The following is a 20,766-nucleotide window of genomic DNA, read 5'->3' as shown; positions in this document are numbered from 1 at the left end:
GATTTTATTTAGTTATGGCCACAAGGGGGCATGGTATCAACAGGTAATATTGTATCCCATAGCAGTGTAGCATATTTAAAGAAAAACGTATATATTTCATAATGTGTGTTGTTGTTGTTTTATTATGTTTGAGGCATAATCATAAATCACATTAATTTATAAACTTTGGGATTCTCTTCAGTTTCCCAGAGACTATGATAGAAGTTATATTTTATAAAAATCTGTGACAAGAAAACTAAAAGGTTTGGACAACTCATTCATTCATTCATCTTCTACCGCTTATCCGAACTACCTTGGGTCACGGGGAGCCTGTGCCTATCTCAGGCGTCATCGGGCATCAAGGCAGGATACACCCTGGATGGAGTGCCAACCCATCGCAGGGCACACACACACACTCTCATTCACTCACACAATCACACACTAGGGACAATTTTCCAGAGATGCCAATCAACCTACCATGCATGTCTTTGGACCGGGGGAGGAAACCGGAGTACCCGGAGGAAACCCCCGAGGCACGGGGAGAACATGCAAACTCCACACACACAAGGTGGAGGCGGGAATCGGACCCCGACCCTGGAGGTGTGAGGCAAACGTGCTAACCACTAGCCACCGTGCCCCCGGTTTGGACAACTGATTAAATAAATTGCATTAAGCTGTACTAAAAATATATCACATAAACTGTACACAATTTCTGACTAGATCGAATACAAATATTTTTTTTTCCACCATTACACATTAGGCTAAATGTTAAACACATCTGAACAATGTATAAAACAACTAAACACAACTAAAAAACAATATATAGGTCAATATATAAAATAGATTTCATTAGTCATAAGAAATAGTTCAGTATTATAACCAAGACATCAAAACGTGCACAAATAGGTTTTACTCTTTGAGCAGACAATTTCACTAATTAAAATGTGGTCTCAAAGCCTGAACACATGGTGAATATAGCATGCCAACCATAGTACTGTGTATTGTAAGTTTGCCTAAAATCAGTACAAGCTGCAACAGCCATAAAAGAAACTTTAAGCAGATTTTCTTATAAATTTGATTGTAAATTGTTAGTTTTTTTTAGCATATGAGGTCTTTCTGAATAGCATTGTGCACTCTCCTGAAAGATTTCATGAGATATACGGTTAGCAACACCTGACTGACACCTTATACTAGGTGTAATAAGATTAAACACAATTTTGCAGTTAATGTGATGAATGTGAAGCAGAGTGATCTCTTTTCACTCTGCCACGAGGCCGTCTCCGGTTCCTCCGTCTCCAGCTGCTGCTCCTGCTTCCTCCAACATCTTCTTATAATTGCTTTTGAAGAACCCAGTCTAGGAGTGATAGAAAAGTTCAAGCAACATATAACAGAGTGCAGAAGGTTGTTGTGTTCCAATGTAAAAATGAGAAAAAACTGAAGAATAATGATCATCTCTGCACTGACCTTATAGAGAACAGCAGTGATAACAGCCAAAAGCACAATTCCTCCTACAACACCACCAATTACCTCCTTAAGTGGGAATCTCTCCTCATACAGTTCCACCTGGGTATTAACCTGCACACAGTTGCAATAACAAGCCAATCTGGTAAGTAAATTCAGAATCTATCAAAGTTTTAATTTGAAAAACTGCACCTAATAGGATCTAGTACTGTGTTGGATAATAATATTCTAAGAAACATGTCATTTTAAGAAGCCACTTGAAGCTGAGGTTGGCATGGTGGTGTTGTGGATAGTCTAAGAACTGATCCATCAGGAATAACTTCCATACAGTATAGAAATATTTACAATTAACCTGCAATCTTTAATGGTTACAACCATGCCTGCTAATCCCTCTCCTACTCGCCAGATGGAGCCTTCGCCCAACTATTGACATCGAATCCTATAGCTGCACTGCACCCTGTTACTTTGAGTCCATTGACCACCACACCAGGTCCATGAAAGTCATATGAATTTATAGTTATTTATTTCAATGATTTCATTAAAGTCTCAGCCCACTGACGTACCTTGCCAATAGGTGCAGTGTTTATAGAACCAGAGGGGGAGTAGATATAGGTTGTTTTGTTGTAGTCCAGGGTTGCTGTACTGACCAGCTCAAAAATGGTTGATTTCAGTCCGATCTAAAAGGTGTACATGAATGATTAATGCAGAGATGTAGGACTTTTGGTGGAAATCGGTGAAAATACCAGTAATGTAATAGTGCATCATTGATATACCTGCTCAAGCCATCCAGAGCTGACATTACCAGAGATGTTGTAGTATTTTGCTTGATTTTTAAGGAGACTTGCAGCACATTTAAACACTCTGCACACAGCTACAGAGCAACTCTAAAACCCAGACACCACAAATAAATAAATTAATTAATTATATGTATTTATTTATATGACGAGTCTTGAGAAAACAGTGATTCTCTGCTAGATGTTTAAAATAATAGGTGATTATAGAAAGACATAACAGTTACTCACCACCTCTGGCTGTTTTTTCAGTGCTGTTACAAAATCTTGGATTGTGGGTTGCTCCTCTTTGTCTGCACTGCAGCCTTGAATCTAAGAAACACAGCTGTTTGCTTAACTCCAACAATTTTAGCCTAACATGGTGAATAGTGTGATCGGTGGTGTCAAAAGCTGCAGAAAGTTCAAGCAACACCAAGAAGGTTTGACCCCGATCAAAGCCAAGTAGTTGGTCATTTACGACTTTAACCAGCATTGTCTGTGTGCTATAATGAGGCCTAAATCCTGAGTGATATTCCACAAATGTTACTGAAATGTAGATCAGAAAAACTTCTTTGCTACAAACCTTTCTAGGATCAGTTTGATACTGACTTAGTTGGACAGCTGACATCAGTCAAAATGCAATCTCCCACCTCCACTAACAGGTCAGGATGAATCATAATTAACTTAGTTAACCACCATGAATAATTCACCACAAAGCGACCCAAGGGTACCCTCCCACATAATAATTTCCTTTGTTTGTTAACACTTATTCAGTTTCCCCCTTCATCAGTTTCCTACGCCTTTCATCCTCACACACAACCTCACACCCAGCCCCCACTTTAGGTTTAGTGTCTGCAGTTTGTGATTGTTGTTATGAGTATCAGTTGTGAATAGTCAGTTGTGAAGGTTGTCTGGTTTATGCTTATTTCCATTTTTTTGTTTTGCCAGCACTTGTTTCAATCTCCTATATTAGAAATGAAGAGGAAGTTCAAAAGACGTGTATGTGGGAGGATGTCTTGTGCTGGCTCAGCAGTGAATTCATCATGGTGGACATGAAAATACTAATAAACAGTCGGTCAAAGATATATATCTGCAGTAACGTTAATGTCAATTTACAGTACCTCCAAGTTGTTATTAGTCCAGATGTCCTTAACTCCTAATTTTATGGGTACTCTGATGAAAATGTTGAAGCTCAAATCCCTGAGGAAATTTTCCACCTGAGAGGAAGTGAAGATTTTATAATATCCAAATAAAAATGGCACATCAACTGGTTTATTCATTTATTTCTTTTTTTTTTAATTTATTTATACCTTGAATATTTGGTGAACTGGTTTCTCAAGGTTATTTTTTCCTGCAGTAAAGTTGATGTGAATAGTGGAATTCTCATGCCTTGACATAAAATCATATAAAGTGAGATATTGCTCACAGACAATTAAACAAACATCAGAAATTGCACACAGTTAAAGCCCATTAATATATGTATATATGTGTGTTCTCCTGGCAGATTACATTATTTGACCATTTATTGATAGATGTAACCAAGAGTATATCAAACTTATATACATATTTATTTAAACTATAAATCAGCAAAACAAATGGTCAACTGACCTGATCATCGCAACGTAGATGGCATATTTAACATCAATGGTTTTTTCTCTGAAGAGTTCATTGTCAGGTGAATGTTTGTCATTGTCACTGTAAATATCAGAATATTTTTATTAGTTCAGTAAAAATATTTGTTGTGATACTTTCTCTATGGTTTTAATTTAATTTATTTATATCAGTGATTTTCAAAACCGTGGACAAAAAAACTCTAAAACAAACAATAAACAAAAGTTAAACAATAAACAAAAACGTGAAAAACCCAAAAAATATAGATACTAGTACTCGCTCTTTTAATTAAAATAATATAAGATCATACCTGGAAGCAGATGCAGTGAATTTCATCATCCTGTCAAAGTTACTTTCTCTGTTTATGCTATATGTAACATCAAAGATAGCCTATAGGGGTAACACAGGAATTCAGATATTGCGTCATCATTTCCCTTATTTCTATTTAACCAGCCAATATTTAAAAATCTACACTACTTTCATCTTTGTCCTAGACATAACTCGAAATATAATACCTAGTCATTTTTCTTAATGCATTAAATATCTATAAAAGGAAAAAATAAAGTATAAACTTATTTGCGCTCACCAAACCATTAGTCTTGAAAATTGGTTTACTGATGAAACAAGTCGTCTCCCCCAGTGTAGCTTTTTCATCACTATCCACAGATTCACACTCCACTCTACCCTGCTCAGACAGTCATTTAGAATGAAAGTAAACAGCATTTCTAGGAACCAAATTCTTTGCCATTGTTTAAGTCATTGTATTGTAACAATTCCCATTGATAAAGGTTACAAATAATTAGCACAGTTTTTGCAGGATATATACGTTGAATCCTCCAAGCACATTCATGATAACTGCATAAATAGTTTATAAAGCATAATGGTTAAATGCTTAAATATTTTTTATATATTGTGATTAATGGTTTAATGATGTAAATGAATGATGTGCTGGGCTAACCTGCTCTTTCTTTTAAGATTAATTTACTTTATTCTTACATTTGTTACATTTTATAAGTAAGTACATGTATTTTTTAGGTAGGGATAAAACAAAGTATAATCCCGTTTTTATTTTGTATATGTTATACACTTTAGTGAAAAAAAAAACTTAGTCAAAAAAACTTAAGTGAGATGTCAGGATTTGCGTATAAATGCAAAACATCTTACAGCATGCAATTCAATTTATTTTGTGGAACATGGATATGAAAACTGCAGACGCTTATAATGAACGTTTGTTCAAGAACGTGTTGTTTGTAGGGTTCACAGGATTGCACGAGAGCGTATATGAGGGAAAACATTCAGACAATGTGTGAAATGTAGTATTACGTTAAGGTCAAAGTGCCCATAGTTACCAAATTACCATCAAATAGGCATAATTTTGTCACTTACCGCTACGTGTTTTTTTAGGTTGGAGCTGGAATTCTTGTAAGCTGCGATGTCTTTTGTTTTGGTGCACACAGAATGCATCGCATTATAAAGCTATTATGTTTTTACATATTGGAGTGAAAATATAGAATTAATTTGAGGCCACGGGTGATCTGCCTTTGATATAGCGCCAACGTCTTCCTCTGCTTCAGCCAAGCATCTTCCAACTAAAGGTGTGCTAAACTTCAGCGGGAGATGCGCAGCATACTCTCACGAAGCAGCCTCTCCAATGTCTCGCGAGACTTGTCATATAAACTAATTATTATTTATTAAATCTCATATTTATTAACGTTTGAGTAACGGAGGAATGCCGCCGATTGTAGCGAAGTAAAAGTAACGTTTTTCCACTAAAAATCTACTTGAGTAAGAGTAAAAGTACGCATCTTTAATTATACTCAAAAAGTACAAGTTACCCAAAAAATTTACTCAAGTAAATGTAACGAAGTAAATGTAATTCGTTACTACCCACCTCTGACAACTGTGTGTCAAATCTTAATAATACCTCATTATTCATCTATGGTACAGTATAACTCAACACTTAATGTGGCAAAATTGTTATGTTATAAACTTGCCTCTTTAGTGCCAGATCTCCTGAAAGACAGTCCAAAAGGGTACTTAAGAATTACTCGACTGTTGTAAGAATTTTCCTCTCTGTTCACTATGGAAACAGTTACATTCAGGTCTTGCATTATTCCAACTTGTATGACTGAGTATCTGAAAATGGAAAGAAAAAGAAAACACAAGGTCAAATCCTCGTTCTTAGATCTCTGAGTGGACGCTGAGTGTTTTCTTTGAGTGTTACTGTTTCCACTTACCCAGAAAAATTAAAATCCACTTTGAGATTATCAATGCAGATGTTATCAGTTCCACAGTTTATTTCAAAATCCAGCTGTAAAAAACGTTTACACAGTACAAGACACCTATTTATTAACAAGAAAAAAGCTATGAAAGAGAGCTGCTGCTGGTATTAATTCTAATATGAAATGCTGAAGTCTCTCAGCACTTACGTTATAATCTGAGGTATTCTTTGTATTAGGCCGCAGTATCGGTCGCAAATTATCCTGTTGATTAATAGGAAGACCTTCAAATGTATACTTTAACTCATTAATTATTGGATTTAATGCATCATTAGGGCAGGCCTGTAAGGCAAGAGAAAATAATTAGTTACAGAAAAGGAAACTTTCAATACAATCATATTTATTATTTTAAGAACCAAAGTAAGGGTCAAAATGATGTCAATTATGGACATGTGCTGGCTGACATGTGTTCGCATCCTCTCTTGTATTTACGGTACCTCAACCTCATATACACACCATTAGACATCCTACACAAGATGTCTGTCAGAACTCTTAGCTAATAAAATGTTTCATGGCCAAATTTCATCCACTACAACACATGAAATATTGGCGATAAATCGATGTTTAATACAGTGTATTTCAAAAACGTCTATGAAGATACGTCAAAATGAATGCATGTTAATTATTATTGTTTAATAGTAGTTAGTAGTGATATAGCTAATTTTGAAGAATCGCCACAAATTAGGGGAAATGTCTATTAATAATCCTCTTGGAAATTTAATGCAAAATAGTTTGAAAACTCAATCGTTTCTTGTAGAGCATTGCTTATAGAGAAAATTGCTTACAATTTTTCTTAAAGAAGACATTCATAAAAGTCATATTACACTAGAGCAGTGTTCCAAGGATTGGTAAGGATTAATTGATTAAATAAATAAATAAATAAATAAATAAATAAATAAATAAATAAATAAATAAAGACATTTCTTAGGCTGAAATAATGCTAATTGAAAATGTCAGATTTTATTAAGATTGTCTGGTTAAATAAGTATATTATAGATCATTTTTTATATTTATTCAGGGGCTTGAGCAATTACCAAGGATGCAATTTACTGTCTCTCTGGATCCTGTCTATTACTCAGTAACCCTTTGTAATTCATGTTTAAACACAAAATATATAACATATTTATAAATGAAGGTATAATGTAAAAATAATTAGCTTGAAATCTAATTTGTCATCAAAGTTAATCAGCAATTTTGTCATTCAACTACACCCCATTGCACATATTTAAAAGATTTAAAAGGAGCATTTCAAATACCTCTAGAATGAATACATGTTCTTTGCACTTCTCTTGTAGCAACACATCTATCGTGTCAGTTAGAATACGTTTTTTTTCTGAAAAGTAGGCCCGGTAGCTCTTTCGTTTGGCATCAAGCGTTAATGTATAGCTTATCTTTGCAGACAAATCTAAACAAACACAATAAAAGAAAAAGAAATAACCACAATGATAAGCTTCTTAAAGTCAAACATTTCCCTTGTAATTTTATGGAAAAGGCAAAGGTTATGTGTTTAAAAAATGTAGAAAAATATTGGAACCTTGTTTGGCAGTATTCGGCCTCGTCATTTTGAAACACAATTTTACTGTGTTTGTTAAAGGTTTGTTGCAGTCAACATCTTTGGTGGGGATTTTGGATGGGCTGAAAGTTACTGTGTTCTGTAAATCCACAGTGGGTCTGGATCTGAACATTTACACAAAACACAACACCATATGTAAATATGCATATGGAACATCAAACTACATAACAGCATTTCCACATTAATTTGGATTTGACCTTAAAAGTCCATATTATTACACAGAGGGGCAAAATCAAATTTGTTTACAAAATAAAGACTTTGAGACTTCTGTTGAGCAGAAGCATTAGTTCTGGTGCTGCCATTTGCTATCAGAAGTGACATAATTAGCTGATCTGTCTTCAATTATCCTCAGTGAGTTCCACATTATCTCATTATAAATACACCTGTTCCTGGAAAGCCACAGGAGAGCCCAGAGAAGGACATTCACCACTAGTCAATGACTGAGTAAGGAAGGTATTCGTAGTCAGTGAAGCAACCAAGAGACCACAATTAAGACCACAATGTATTTGCTGGTGAGATCCAAAGTTCAGATGGAAGAAGCTGGTTGCCTGAACACTACATAAAGCTGGGTTTATTGAAGAGTGATTCTACATTCAGGGTTCATGCTGGTGATTCAAATGTGAATAGATGTATGTGGTCTGGTGGGAAAGATATCTTGCAGATCAATGTTGTTCTATAAAGTATTAACCCGGAAAGGTGAATACTATTATAGTATGACTTAAAATCTCATAGTGAAAAATGTTACCCAAATATTGTGTATACCAAATTTAAAAAATCTCAGTCCATATCTAGGTTTAGAGCAGACTGCCCCAAACCCAGCAGTGACAATGAAAAGTGCTAAACTTGATAACGTCATCCCTTCATAACCCAGATTAACATATCAGAACTGAAATGCCAGACCTTAAAAGCAAGACAGCTCCTTTGGAACCGACAGCAAGATCTGGCAGTTGGTCTTTACTAAGGTCCAGAGCAGATGTACTCAGAGAAATACCAAAAAACTGCAGTCCACTGCGCACAGACGAGCCTGTGATTCTCTGTCAAAAAAAAAAAAAAAGAAAAGAAAAAGAAATTTACTGGAGTATTATTTACAAAATTACAAATCATGATAATTCTATTATTATTTGCATGTTATATGCTTCTAATGCATTATATGCTTCTAAGTATTTGATCTTAAATCTGTATTTTTTGTCTGTGTGGGTGAGTTGTTGTGTTTGACTAGGGTCTATTTTGACACTGATTTAGAATTTGTTACGAAATACCCTGCACATGGATTCTAGTGAGAATGTCTCAAGACCAGTTGTTGAGTGTTTATGCTCTTCTTCATGAGTGCCTCCACCTCAAATAAGATCATACAGTATGTGAGTCTGTAGAGGATAGATGCGAGTGTTAGCTGAACTTCCAGCCAAAATATACACATTGATGTAGACAGGGGGTTGTGGAGGGAATGGGGTTCTGCTCCTCATGCCTAATTTACTGGTCCAGAGAGGACTGTCATTTCCTTGACCGGACAAAATACCCCCTTTTTTTCTTCGATGTAGTGAAGAGAGCTCTTACAACTGAAGTCTTGTTTGTTAAGTATGTATAGTGTATTTGTTTTGTTGGACATAAGTAAAGTTACAGTATTGAAAATTAAAGTAATTAAGAACATCCTGCTTAATGTAATGGCAAATAAATTTTACAAGAATAAATTTATAAATTATTCCTGAGGTTTACTAATTCAAACATAATTCCCTGTGAAGAAGATCTATGGCTGCTTTATAATGATGTTTTGGGTCAAATATATATATATATATCAAAATGTCATCTGATCATAAAATGTCATCTGATCAAAAAGCAAAAATGTCCAATGCAAAATTAAACATTATGTGAATCATCAGGTCTTTCACAACTCTATGTATTATGATACATTTTAAATAAACCATAATCATAATAGGATGCTGTACACTTGTTCCTGTCTGACCTGGGAGAAAGTGGGGGCAATGTCTCCATTTCTCCCATTAAAGATGTAGATGCTGCCCTGGTTATTCTCTTCTAGAGGTGCTCCTACCACTACATCCACCAGGCTGTCTTCATTTAGATCTGCAGGGCTCGCCAGCGTCAGGCCAAACCTCCCCCTTTGTCCTGGGATTCCTTTCACTGCCCCTATGTATTGTAGCTGTAAAACATGTACAGAAAATGTCTGCAGGTTGCTAAAGAATTCTTCATGTTAAGGAAGATGTCTGGTATACAGTCATATTTAATAGAAACTGTACCGGCCAGTTTTCTTATAAAACAATTTTTTTTTAAACAATATATTTTAGGAAGTCCTGTTTTTACATAAGCATTTTAATAAGATTTTGATGGCTCAAGATCACATAACATCTAAACAGTTGAATATTGACCCATATGTAGCAATATAGCAATTTTACACAATTTATGTGATACTTGTTTCTAGACTAAAGAAGCCACTTGGCCATGGGTATACTATTTAATATTACTGGCCAAGCTGGGGAAAAATATTATAAAAAAATTAAGCAATTAATGCTCAACGACGTGATGGTTTAAGGGTGAAGTTAATTTTGGGCCAGTATGGGATGAATATGGAGTTGTTAGTACCCAAGATAATTGTATTAAAATTAATTGTGAAAAGCTTCTATACAGATTACATTAAAAACAGGAAGCAACTTTAATTTATTGATCAAAATGAAGTTTTCTTTTACAAAGTGATAAAAGTGGAGACTTCCGAGACTCAAATCACTGTTGTGTTTACTTTTTACCTGGGACACAAAAGATCTTTGAAAGGTGTAGATGAAGACTTTTCCTTCTTGATCCTCCTCATTATACAGTGGAGCAGAAACAAGTAGGAGGTCTGCGAAGTTGTCCAAATTCAAGTCCACAACACATAACTCAGCACCATAATAGGCACCAATTTGAGGCTGAAAAAATGGTGACAGGGTCTCAATTTCATCTGAGACTGGGAAATACACAGTTCACTTTACTAGGCCTAGGACTGAACAGTGTGTGCTGGAGCTGTATCTCAATGCAGCATTTTTTACTGCTATTACTAGATGAATAAAATTACCTCAGGAGATTCCAGTGCCTGAAAGACATTGTCTCCATTGTATATGATCACTGCCCCCATGTGCTTATCTCTTGGAGCTCCCTGAATGATGTAGAATTGGCCAAAGGTTGTTTGTGCTACTGCCATGGAATAACCTGTGAACACAGAACAAGCAGGTAGGAGTTTTGATTGGTCATGTTACATGTTTGCTCACAGTCTGATCCCTACTTTTGAATTCATAGATTCAATACAAACATATTATTTGATATACAGAAAATGTAGTTGTAACAGCTATCCAAACTCCTGTGATTTCTTTCTTTTTATTTTAAAAAAGAAAAAAGTAGCAAGTAATTCACCAAGAAGTGCTAAAAGTTATAAACAAATCCGGTTATTGATTCCTGGTTAACATCTCGGCTGGGTTTCATTAAAAAATTCAGACTTCTTTTCTCATTAGTTAAAACATTCTCTAATTAACTAAGAAGTGTTTCCAGAAGCCCTTCGTACTGAACATAGTACATAAAGACGTTGAGTTAATTGATTGATTGACCTTCGACTTAGCAGATTCAACAGTGAACTACCTTCAACTCGTTTGTCAAATCTCTTATATTGAAGACTTTAAAATCCTTGATCCTTGATGTTTAAAGCACATATTATGTATATTGACAGTATATAAACATCACAATGCAAACCCACACTACATGGATAAAGGTATATTGACACCTAAGTGTTGAATATCTAATACACATTGGAATTGCCATTAGTTCCCATGAAGAAATCTTAATGTTACAGCCTTCAAAGACATTCTAACTTTAGTGTGACTCTGACTTTACGGCAACAGTTTTTCAGAAGACCCACATGAGGGTCAGGTGCCTGCCAAATTTTGTCTCTATAGTGTTTTAAGCGTTTATGGATACCTGAACAAAACATATTTCATGTAATATCCCGATTTAAATTTACGTTACTTAGATTAGTTTAGAAGGGCATCTCACCTAGATAACTTTCATTACCGTTGCCCTTCTGAAAGGAGTTTAGTGGTGTTCCTTTTGTACTGCTGTACTTCTGATAACCACCTTTCCACTGAAATGCTCCAACTGCACTCATTATCACGTTACTCTAAAGACACATAAAAATATCAACTTAAACCAAGGACTCAAAATTGATGTGATACTAGACTAGATAATATTGGTAATAATTAATTAAAAGTTAAAAAAAATAAATAAATAAATAATTAAATTAATGTCAATCAATACTGGTTACAAAAATGAAAGGCTTTTCCTACATTTTCATCAAAGTCTGCAGTGAAGCCATCCTGTGCAAATTCCATCCTGGTGGAGTCTCCTGAAGTCTGGGTTCCTAATAAAGTAATAATACCACGAATGACACTTATTGTAAACGCCACCAGAAAATCAAATCTTTTCTTTTTTCAGTAGCTACAATAGATTCTGAAGATAGGTTTACTTGCATACCCTCAATTGCAATGATATTCGCTTCCAGTGTTTTTTGAATTTCCTTCAATACAGAAAAGTCATTCACTTTAAATACATGTTTATTGTCTGGATCCGACGCAATAGTATTCAACTCTTGTTCTGCTGCATACTTTCGAAAGGCATTGCCGACCTAGTGAAGAAAAAAATAACAGCATAAATAGAGACACATTGAACACAGCATAGTTAAAAATTTTGAATCTCTCCTATACACTAATACTTAGTAGTACTAAGTGCTAACTAGTTATAAATATTATATCATAGTATGTTAGTAGACTTTACAGATCTATGAGTTTATATAGTTTTATGAATGGGTAATGTAGGGGAATCTCTTACCCCTATAGCATAGCGAATAATGTTCTTTCTCTCTGCATTCTGAACAGCAACTGACAGTGGAATATTGTCATTTGATTCGCCATCAGTGATGACCACCAACACTCTGTTAACATTTTCTCTGGCCCCTGCCCTACTGGTAAATACTTCATCCCTGCTCAAAACAAATGAACTGATTGTAAACATTGCATCCACGTATCTGTTTTAATAAGAAAGCATTGTAAACATTTTGGCTTTTAGATGCATTCAGGATACTCACACAACTTTGTTGATAGCAGAGGCTGTGTAGGTCAGACTACCCCTTTGTCTGATTTTACGTATTTGTTCAGTGCTTGAAAACGTGTTGAATTGTACGTGTATTTCACAATTATCAGAATATTGTGCAACTGCAAACTGAAATGGAAAATAACATTCAAACTAAATTGTATTTTCTTTTTACAGCAAGTTTCTAAAAATCTAATTTGCAAAACCAGCATGAAAGTTTAAATCTTTATTAAATGGCTGTTTGTTATAAATTAAACTTTGATAATGAGCCCCATAAGTCCAGAAGGACATTTTGCTTCAGTAAGCTATTTTATTTATTTATTTATTTATTTATTTATTTATTTAGGCCAGTGTTAACCAGATATCTCTAACAATTGGTTCCTATATTTTTGTTAACCTAAAAATATCTGGTCCACTACAAAAGGTTTTGTGTTTTATGTTGTTTAACACTTCTAGATATAAATACCAGAAATTCAAAACTCTCATCTCATATCCATCTTTTGTTTCAAACCCAATGTCTTTGGTGTCAAGCACAAACAAATGAATTGGCCTTACTATTCCAATCGTTTCATGGAGGACTGTCAAATGAATTTCAGAAACTTGGTTCTTTGTTCTGCTCTCTGTTCTTTTCATGTAGCACTAATGATGGTCAGCAGCTCTGCCACCTTAATTAGGACCCATATTGTTTTTAATTATTTCTTCTTAACAATTTTATCTTGGTACTTGGAGTTGTGTTTGGAATGTATTTAAAGATGCATAATCATGTAGCTGTAGTATCTGGCAACAGGGTGTTCAGTCCCATAACTATAAAATCATTCAAATATATTAGATAGACAAAGAGGTTTCTGCACATGCCTGAAAATCTCTGTCTTTGAACTCGTTAATCATGTTTATAACAAAGTTCTTCATTATAGTAAAATCACTCTGGATAACACTTCCAGAGCCATCCAGCAAGAAAGCAATATCTGTTCCTGATGGACAATCTAAAGAAAGCATGAAAACAAAATTATAAGAATAGAGAACAAAAGTTTTGGATTTTTATTGCTGCTAGCTCTTCATATGAAATACCTCTCAAAGTGTGTGGTATAGGACTATTGGAAACCAGGTTAAAACACATGCCATTGTATGAAGTAAACTGTTTACAGTCCTTGGGAATGGTTGGGCCACAGACCTGAAAAATAATGTTTTTCCTTTTACTTAATGGGAAATGGTTAGACTCTAAAATGCATATTTCACAGATAATTTAAATCTAGATTTTTATATAGAAGCAAAACATACAATGAGATATCAGACCCACTATTTAAGATCAATTCTTACCTGAGTTGAAATACAGAGTTTTTCTCTACCTGAATTGAAATATCTGTGTATCTTACCAATATGTTTGAAGACTTGCGATCTTTAGTCATTGACAGCCCAAGTGACATGTTGACAGCCTCAGAGGGAACTGTGACAAGATTTAGCATGTTATTAAATGTGGGTCAAGGGAGTACCATTTCTGGGATATTCTTTTAATGAAAAATCGCATAAGCTTATGATTGATTAAAATTGTGTCTGCATTAGTACCATTAATTTGCATTGGTGAACATTTTCCGTTACTAACAGCACATGTGTAGACTTTCCCTCTTTGATTCTGACTTTGGAGTAATGGATCACTCACAATCACACTGAGAAGAAAAGGAAAATGTTAGCGATATGAACATGGACCTTACCCGACTCTTATAATCTGCTGTTTTCACATTGAGTTTTGCTAATTAACTTTATTTATTGCACCAAAAAACCACATATTAAATATGTCACAGAGAAAAGGATGGGTTTCCTTTTGAGTGTGGTTCCTCTTAGTTTCTTCCTCATATCAGCTCAGGAAGTCTTTCCTTTACACCATAGAATCTAATCCTGTAAAGCTGCTTTGAGACAATGCCCACTGTTAAAAGTGCTATACAAATTAAATTGTATTTATTTGAATTGAATATTTGCATTATATACAATTTGCAATTGCATTTGTAAATGTATAGACCACAAATTACAGTAGAAGGCACGTGTTATTGGAGTATTGTGTTTCTCACCTGTCCTGATCTCGCTGTATCACTTTGTAGCCGAAGGCTATGTTTTGGGGTTGGGTAAAATCTTTCCATGGATTTGGATCAATGTTGAAAGCCAACACTGTCTGAGATACTAAAATAAAAATAATTTAAAATAATTAAAAAAAAACAGGATACATGACTTTCAATAGTAAACAAGATTATTCATGTATTACTTAAATGAAAGTTAACATTAGAATAAATTTGAGTATATGCATTTTATTATTACTGAAATATGAGTATAAAATATTCTGGTCCATATTCAGAGTTGAGTTAAAAATACATTTGATCTTTAATAGGCTGAATGCTATTGATGTGTAAAAACTGGCTAATGCATGCTCAATCATTCATAAATTTAGCACTGAATTTTGCTCCAGGTGGAATGGCCTCTTCTAGAATGACTCAACTCCATCCACAGGGCCTGAGGGCTTACTGAACAACTGGAAAGGATGAAATTGTATAGACCTTCAGAGTCATCATCAAAACACAAAATAAGAGAATATCTTTTGGAAAAATGTCCGGTACAGTAAAAGGATGGTGCCAATACCTTAATAACATGCATCAACAGGCATGCTGTGGAAGCAGAGGCATGGCCAGGAACATGTGGTAAGGTTCACACACCTCTGATTTATATTGCTAATAAGTATAGAAGGGGGTACTCCTTACTCCGTGGTGGGTTCAGGGTGTGCACTGACCTCAATCCACCAAAGCCTGGTTCAAAATTAGGCATTGGGGCAGCATGAAAAATAATGTCTTTACAAATATCCTTTAGTGGCCAACATTCTTTTTTTTAAGCACAGGAGCATAGTGTTAAGGTGGCAGTTAGTCCCTGCCTCACCTATATCCTAATCCTAAGGATAAATTGTCTAGCATTTTCTTCATTTTTAAGGGGAATATGTGTGGAGGTCCTGTGAGAGAGGGACAGTGTGGGTGGGATTTGCTCTGCGTTGACTGGAGAGGTACTGCCAGAGCCATCAATGTCAGCACTGTGTCAAGAGAGCTCAGAGGAGGTAGAGGGCCCTGCATCTCCCTTCTTCCAGATAATCCCTCTCAGGGAGTTCTCTCTAGAGGAGTCATGACACAAAAGGTTTGGGCACACTTATGATCAAGTGAGAGTACTGTAATTGAAGAAATACTTTTCAAGGCCGTCACTATAATCCAATGGCCGATCACTTGGGTCACTTAAAACACTGAACCATCTAATGGCTTACTTTTATTGGCCGGACATTTGCAGCAATGTTGGCTAGTGGTGTGCAGCATGTCACAAATGTCAATTGGTGAATCCATCAGCCACCCCAAAAGTGCCACTACACCCATTACCGGTAATCAAGGTCTCTTTAGAGCAGTTGACATGCGGATATCAGTTTGTGTTAATGCTGGTGGATTATGCAACATAATATGAATGACCAGTGGATTATGCTATGCTAATAATATGAATGCCCAGCTATGAGAATTCACACCAGGGATCAAGTTCTCGTTATACTACCCACATCAAACTCCAAATTATTCAGAAAGTGGCAAGGCCCTTTGAGGTCACACAGCGAGTTGTGGACTATGAGGTTAAGCAAACGGATAGACGTGGGGCAATGACAAATTTACCACTTCAACCTCCTAAAACCATGGAAAGAGGCGAAAGTTCCGGAGAGGAAGAAGCTGGGACCAGAGCTAAAATTAAAATCATCAAATTCTTTCATTCCAGACCACCTTTCACCTTTCTAACTCATGGAGAACACCACATTAAGACACCCCCAGGGGTCACAGTGTGCAGCTGAGCCACACACAAAAACGGTGGTTTGGAATGAACTTCAGGCCAAGCTTAAAATAGGGCTAATCAAGGAGTAGCACAGTGAGTGACCAGTCCGGTGGTCTTGGTGCCAAAGTCTGACGGGTTGGTCCGATTCTGTGTAGATAAGTCAACTCGGTGACTGGATCATTGACAGATACCCCAATGTCCTGCAAAAAACAGCCTTTTAAAAACTCTTTGGTTTACACCAAAGTTTGGTTTCTTCACAGTTCTTTTTGGATTGGTCAGAGCCCCAGCGGCTCATCAACAGAATCCTCTGGGTCATGGGCAGGAGCACCCCACATTGACAAGACCACAGATATACCCAAGACCCAAGTTCAAAATGGGGTGCAACAGTTCCTGGGGCTGGCTGGCTGGCTATTATACCTCATATCATATGTTCATACCTAACAATTTGGATGTCACAAGCCCACTGACTAATCTTGCTAAAAAGGAAGCGCCCGGCCTTTATCCAGTGGACAGAGCCATGCCAGCAGACTTTCACTAAGGTAAAGGCTGCATGATGTGTTGAACTGCTTTTGCATTCTCCTGACTTCTCTTTCCCTTTTGTTTCACAGACTGAACAGACATGGCTGCTGGCCATGTTGTCCCAGGTGGAGGAGGGGAGGAGTACCCTGTGCTGTATATTAGTCACAAACTATTGGTGAGGGAAACTAAACACAGCAACAGAGAAGGAGTGCCTGGCCATCAAGTGGGTGTTCCTCACTCTCATATAGTACCTGCTGGGATGGGCCTTCACCCTCTGTTTGGACCACCCCTTGCTCCAGTGGCTCCAACACATGAAGGATACCAACATGAGGATCATTGGTATCTATCTACAGTATACAGCCTTTTAACTTCCAGTTCCACAGGCCCAGTGCACAGATGGCTGTGAGAGACCTCCTATCCCACCGAAGGGGAAGTTAGCTGCAGGCCAGACAGCTCCCCAGCCTGAGGCAGATGTTGGGGTTATAAGGAAGCAGAGGTGTTTGTGAATGGAAGGCTTTGTGAATGTCACTCTTGCCTGTCTTCAAAACTTGAGAGCCCTGCTTGGTAATCTGTAGTTACCTCACAAGCTTCTCTTTTCTCTCTCTCCTTCTCAAAGCTAATAAGACCAACACTTGCTGCTTAAATTGTTGACAGTTTTTTGTTATGAAGACTCCTAAACAGATGTACCTCAAAACAATGAGACTAACTGGTGCAAAGAAATCATTGGTCTAACTAAATTCCACAAGATGGCATCCCAGACCATTATGAATCCCACAGTTAGACATGAGCATAAATCCATCCAGATGCAAGAAAGATCATATACAAAGTGTTTCTGAATGGTAGCTTTGACATTGATTCTAGTTTTAAAGGTCACAACAAGAAAGTATTTTTGTGTGTGTGTGTGTGTGTGTGTGACACTTTTTTTTTCAGTAATGCATAATACGTTTGTTTATGTTCCTGAAGCTTTTATCCAAAGTAAGTAACATTTGAGACATTTACATACATAAAGGCAGACACTCTTATCTACAACAACAGAAGAATAATGACAATTTCATTTAGTTTTTGGCCTTAAAATCTCACTATATTACTAATAAACTAATAAACTAACCAGTGCATCTGTGTTTGTATTTTTATCTAAGGCCCTTATTTTGCCTACTCAATGAATATTCACTTTCTAACACACAAACACACAAACTTGTATATCTTCCATTAAGAAACAGTACATTTCTGCCTCTGTTTCACATGAGACAAATATATTTACTCTAATGTACATAAAAATGCCCTTTACACTTAAAAGTAAAGTTTTTTAGTTCAAGGTGCATTCATGTCACTTTCATTAATAACTCAAATTTTCACCTCAAAATCTAACTGGTATGAAAAGTACAAACAATTAAAAAGCATCTTGTACATTATCTCTTCCGGATAAGATGACCTCTGTCAAAGCTAACGCTTTATTAATAAACACTTCAAAACATTTGAGTGTAACAGTTAAGCAGGAATTTTAAAATGAAGGTTGAAGTGTACGTTTAATGGACACCTTATTAAACCCTTCTATTCCCATAGCAAGCCAACAGAACCCATTTAGAATGTTTAGATCTTTATCTATTCAGAGAACCATGGTCATCATTCCTGTATAGAGACTGAGGTTAAAGTTTTTTCTTGCACAGTTTGCACATCAGATTATTGCTTCACCACAGAAACTCAAGCCAGCAGTGAAAATGATGTCTAAATATACGCCAAGTGCTACAACATGCTCAATGTGTTAAAAAAGGGGAATGTTAGAGAACAGCTAAATAAATCTATCTCTATATCTGACTATGTATGCATATGTGAAGTACACTCTATTGTTTGTTATAGATTTAGTCACCCACGCTGTTCCATTAGGTTTTTCACTACATTTTGGAGGAACCGTTTGGATTTGGTCTTTTAGCAACAAGAGAATTAATGAAGTCAGGCACTAAGGCTGCAGAGGCCTTGTACTTAATTGGTGTGCTAATGCCAAATGTGATCACATGGGGGCTGTAGAGACCGAAATTCTAGGCAAAACATATCTTTTTAAACGTTTCTTTGTGTGCAAGGGCATTATAGTTTGGTGAAATAAAATGGTGTAGCATTTTATACACTTCTTTTCTCCCAAATCTTGTGGCTCACATATGGATGTGGATGTGATGTACAGGGGCAACTTTTCCTGTTAACCGGAAACAGTCCTGAACTCTTTCCCATAGAGAAATTGTATGTCTCCACTGACAGTAGAGACTCCTTCCAAAAATGTTACATTTATGGCATTTAGCAGACCCCCTTATTATTTCAATTTATACAACTGAGCAATTGAGGGTTAAGGGCCTTGCTCAGGGGCCCAGCAGTGGCAGCTTCCGGTCCTTCCGGTCAGTATTCTGACACCTTAACCACTAGGTTACAACATCCCATGTTACTTTCTACTTTATAATCTGATTTAATAAGCCACATCTGATCAGGTAACAATGAACAATGTCTACACCACACAAATAATTCAGTAAATACATGAAAAAAATGAATTCAATCTTCATATAATGTTTGGCAAAGAAAGCTCGGACATGAAAACTATTCTATATTCTTCATCTGTGCTCTGTGTCTGGAATTGTGTTGTCATTGTTATTGCACGCTCTCATGCAAAGAGATTGGATTTTAGAGATTTTTAATGTCATAGAAGCACTACACAATTCATCATGCTAGAAACAATCACAATGTAAACCGTTGTGTGTCCATGCAGTGCAATGCTAATCTTTGTCACAAAGCATACAGTGTGTGGTGGAACAATAATAATAATAATAATAATAATAATAATAATATATATCATAAATTTATGAAGAGATTTTTTTTCCATTAGCGGTATTGTAAGAATCTTACTGTAGCTTTTTTAAAGCTTTGGTATGACTTTGCAGCAGTAAAACCAACAAAGCATGAATTATGAAAATAAAAAATGAAAGAAAAAGAAAGCAGAATAATTAGGAAGTGGCTAAACCTTGTACATTCCATCAACTTCCATAAAAGGGCATTCTGAATGTTTAAAAGCTGTGTTATATTCTCTGGACAAAGTTTATTTCCATACCATATGCTGTACCACCTATGCAAAAAGCACCAAAAATAAATAGAAATAAAAAATAAATAAATAACATATATGTACGTACGTACCTTACATATAGTTCATATAGTACTCATAAAAAATAACATGTATTTCAATGATAGAAGAGATCAAAATGGACATGAATTTGAATACATTTATTAGAAATAGAGTTATAGAAGTGATGAAGACACCTTGTCTGATCTTACCAGAAATCAGGAACATGTACAATGCAAGATTCCAGTCCATGTTCTATTCTGTCATCAGGTTCAGAATAACTGGGTAAAGTTGAGGAAGTAGAAACAGAAGAAGTGTTTTGAAAATGTATTGTATACTCGATGTAGTAAGCCCTGCACACCACTGTGGGAGTGGCATAAATTGTTTAGAGGAAATCAGGGAAATGCTGTAGAAATATTTTCACATCATGTAGATTAATAAAGTTGAGAGTATTTTTTACTTCCTAATTAAATTTTGGATTCATTTCCCAATTTAGGGTTTTATAAAAGTGGCATAAGAAAGGTT

At 35.9% G+C, this 20,766-nt stretch overlaps 1 protein-coding gene across 1 annotated transcript; it reads right to left on the bottom strand.

The window, feature by feature from the left end:
• Positions 1–874: 874 nt before the first annotated feature.
• LOC132841546 (integrin alpha-M-like) lies at positions 875–20,599 on the bottom strand. The gene is made up of 30 exons (XM_060863905.1): positions 20,454–20,599; positions 14,858–14,966; positions 14,358–14,458; positions 14,168–14,238; positions 13,863–13,965; positions 13,650–13,777; positions 12,790–12,923; positions 12,534–12,684; positions 12,180–12,330; positions 11,993–12,066; positions 11,703–11,826; positions 10,735–10,868; positions 10,430–10,588; positions 9,634–9,828; positions 8,574–8,707; positions 7,635–7,777; positions 7,357–7,505; positions 6,251–6,382; positions 6,059–6,132; positions 5,816–5,957; positions 4,408–4,506; positions 4,132–4,211; positions 3,819–3,905; positions 3,521–3,599; positions 3,332–3,427; positions 2,463–2,543; positions 2,214–2,324; positions 2,004–2,117; positions 1,444–1,554; positions 875–1,333 (listed from the first exon to the last, which is right to left on the bottom strand). The coding sequence occupies exons 1-30, from the start codon at positions 20,491–20,493 to the stop codon at positions 1,238–1,240; spliced, it is 3,402 nt and encodes a 1,133-aa protein (XP_060719888.1). The 5' UTR covers positions 20,494–20,599; the 3' UTR covers positions 875–1,237.
• Positions 20,600–20,766: the final 167 nt, after the last annotated feature.

Source organism: Tachysurus vachellii, chromosome 2, assembly GCF_030014155.1.
Source record: "Tachysurus vachellii isolate PV-2020 chromosome 2, HZAU_Pvac_v1, whole genome shotgun sequence".
Classification (NCBI taxonomy): Eukaryota; Metazoa; Chordata; class Actinopteri; order Siluriformes; family Bagridae; genus Tachysurus; species Tachysurus vachellii.
The sequence above is the reverse complement of the archived record's forward strand: the minus strand, read 5'-3'. Positions and strand labels throughout refer to the sequence as shown.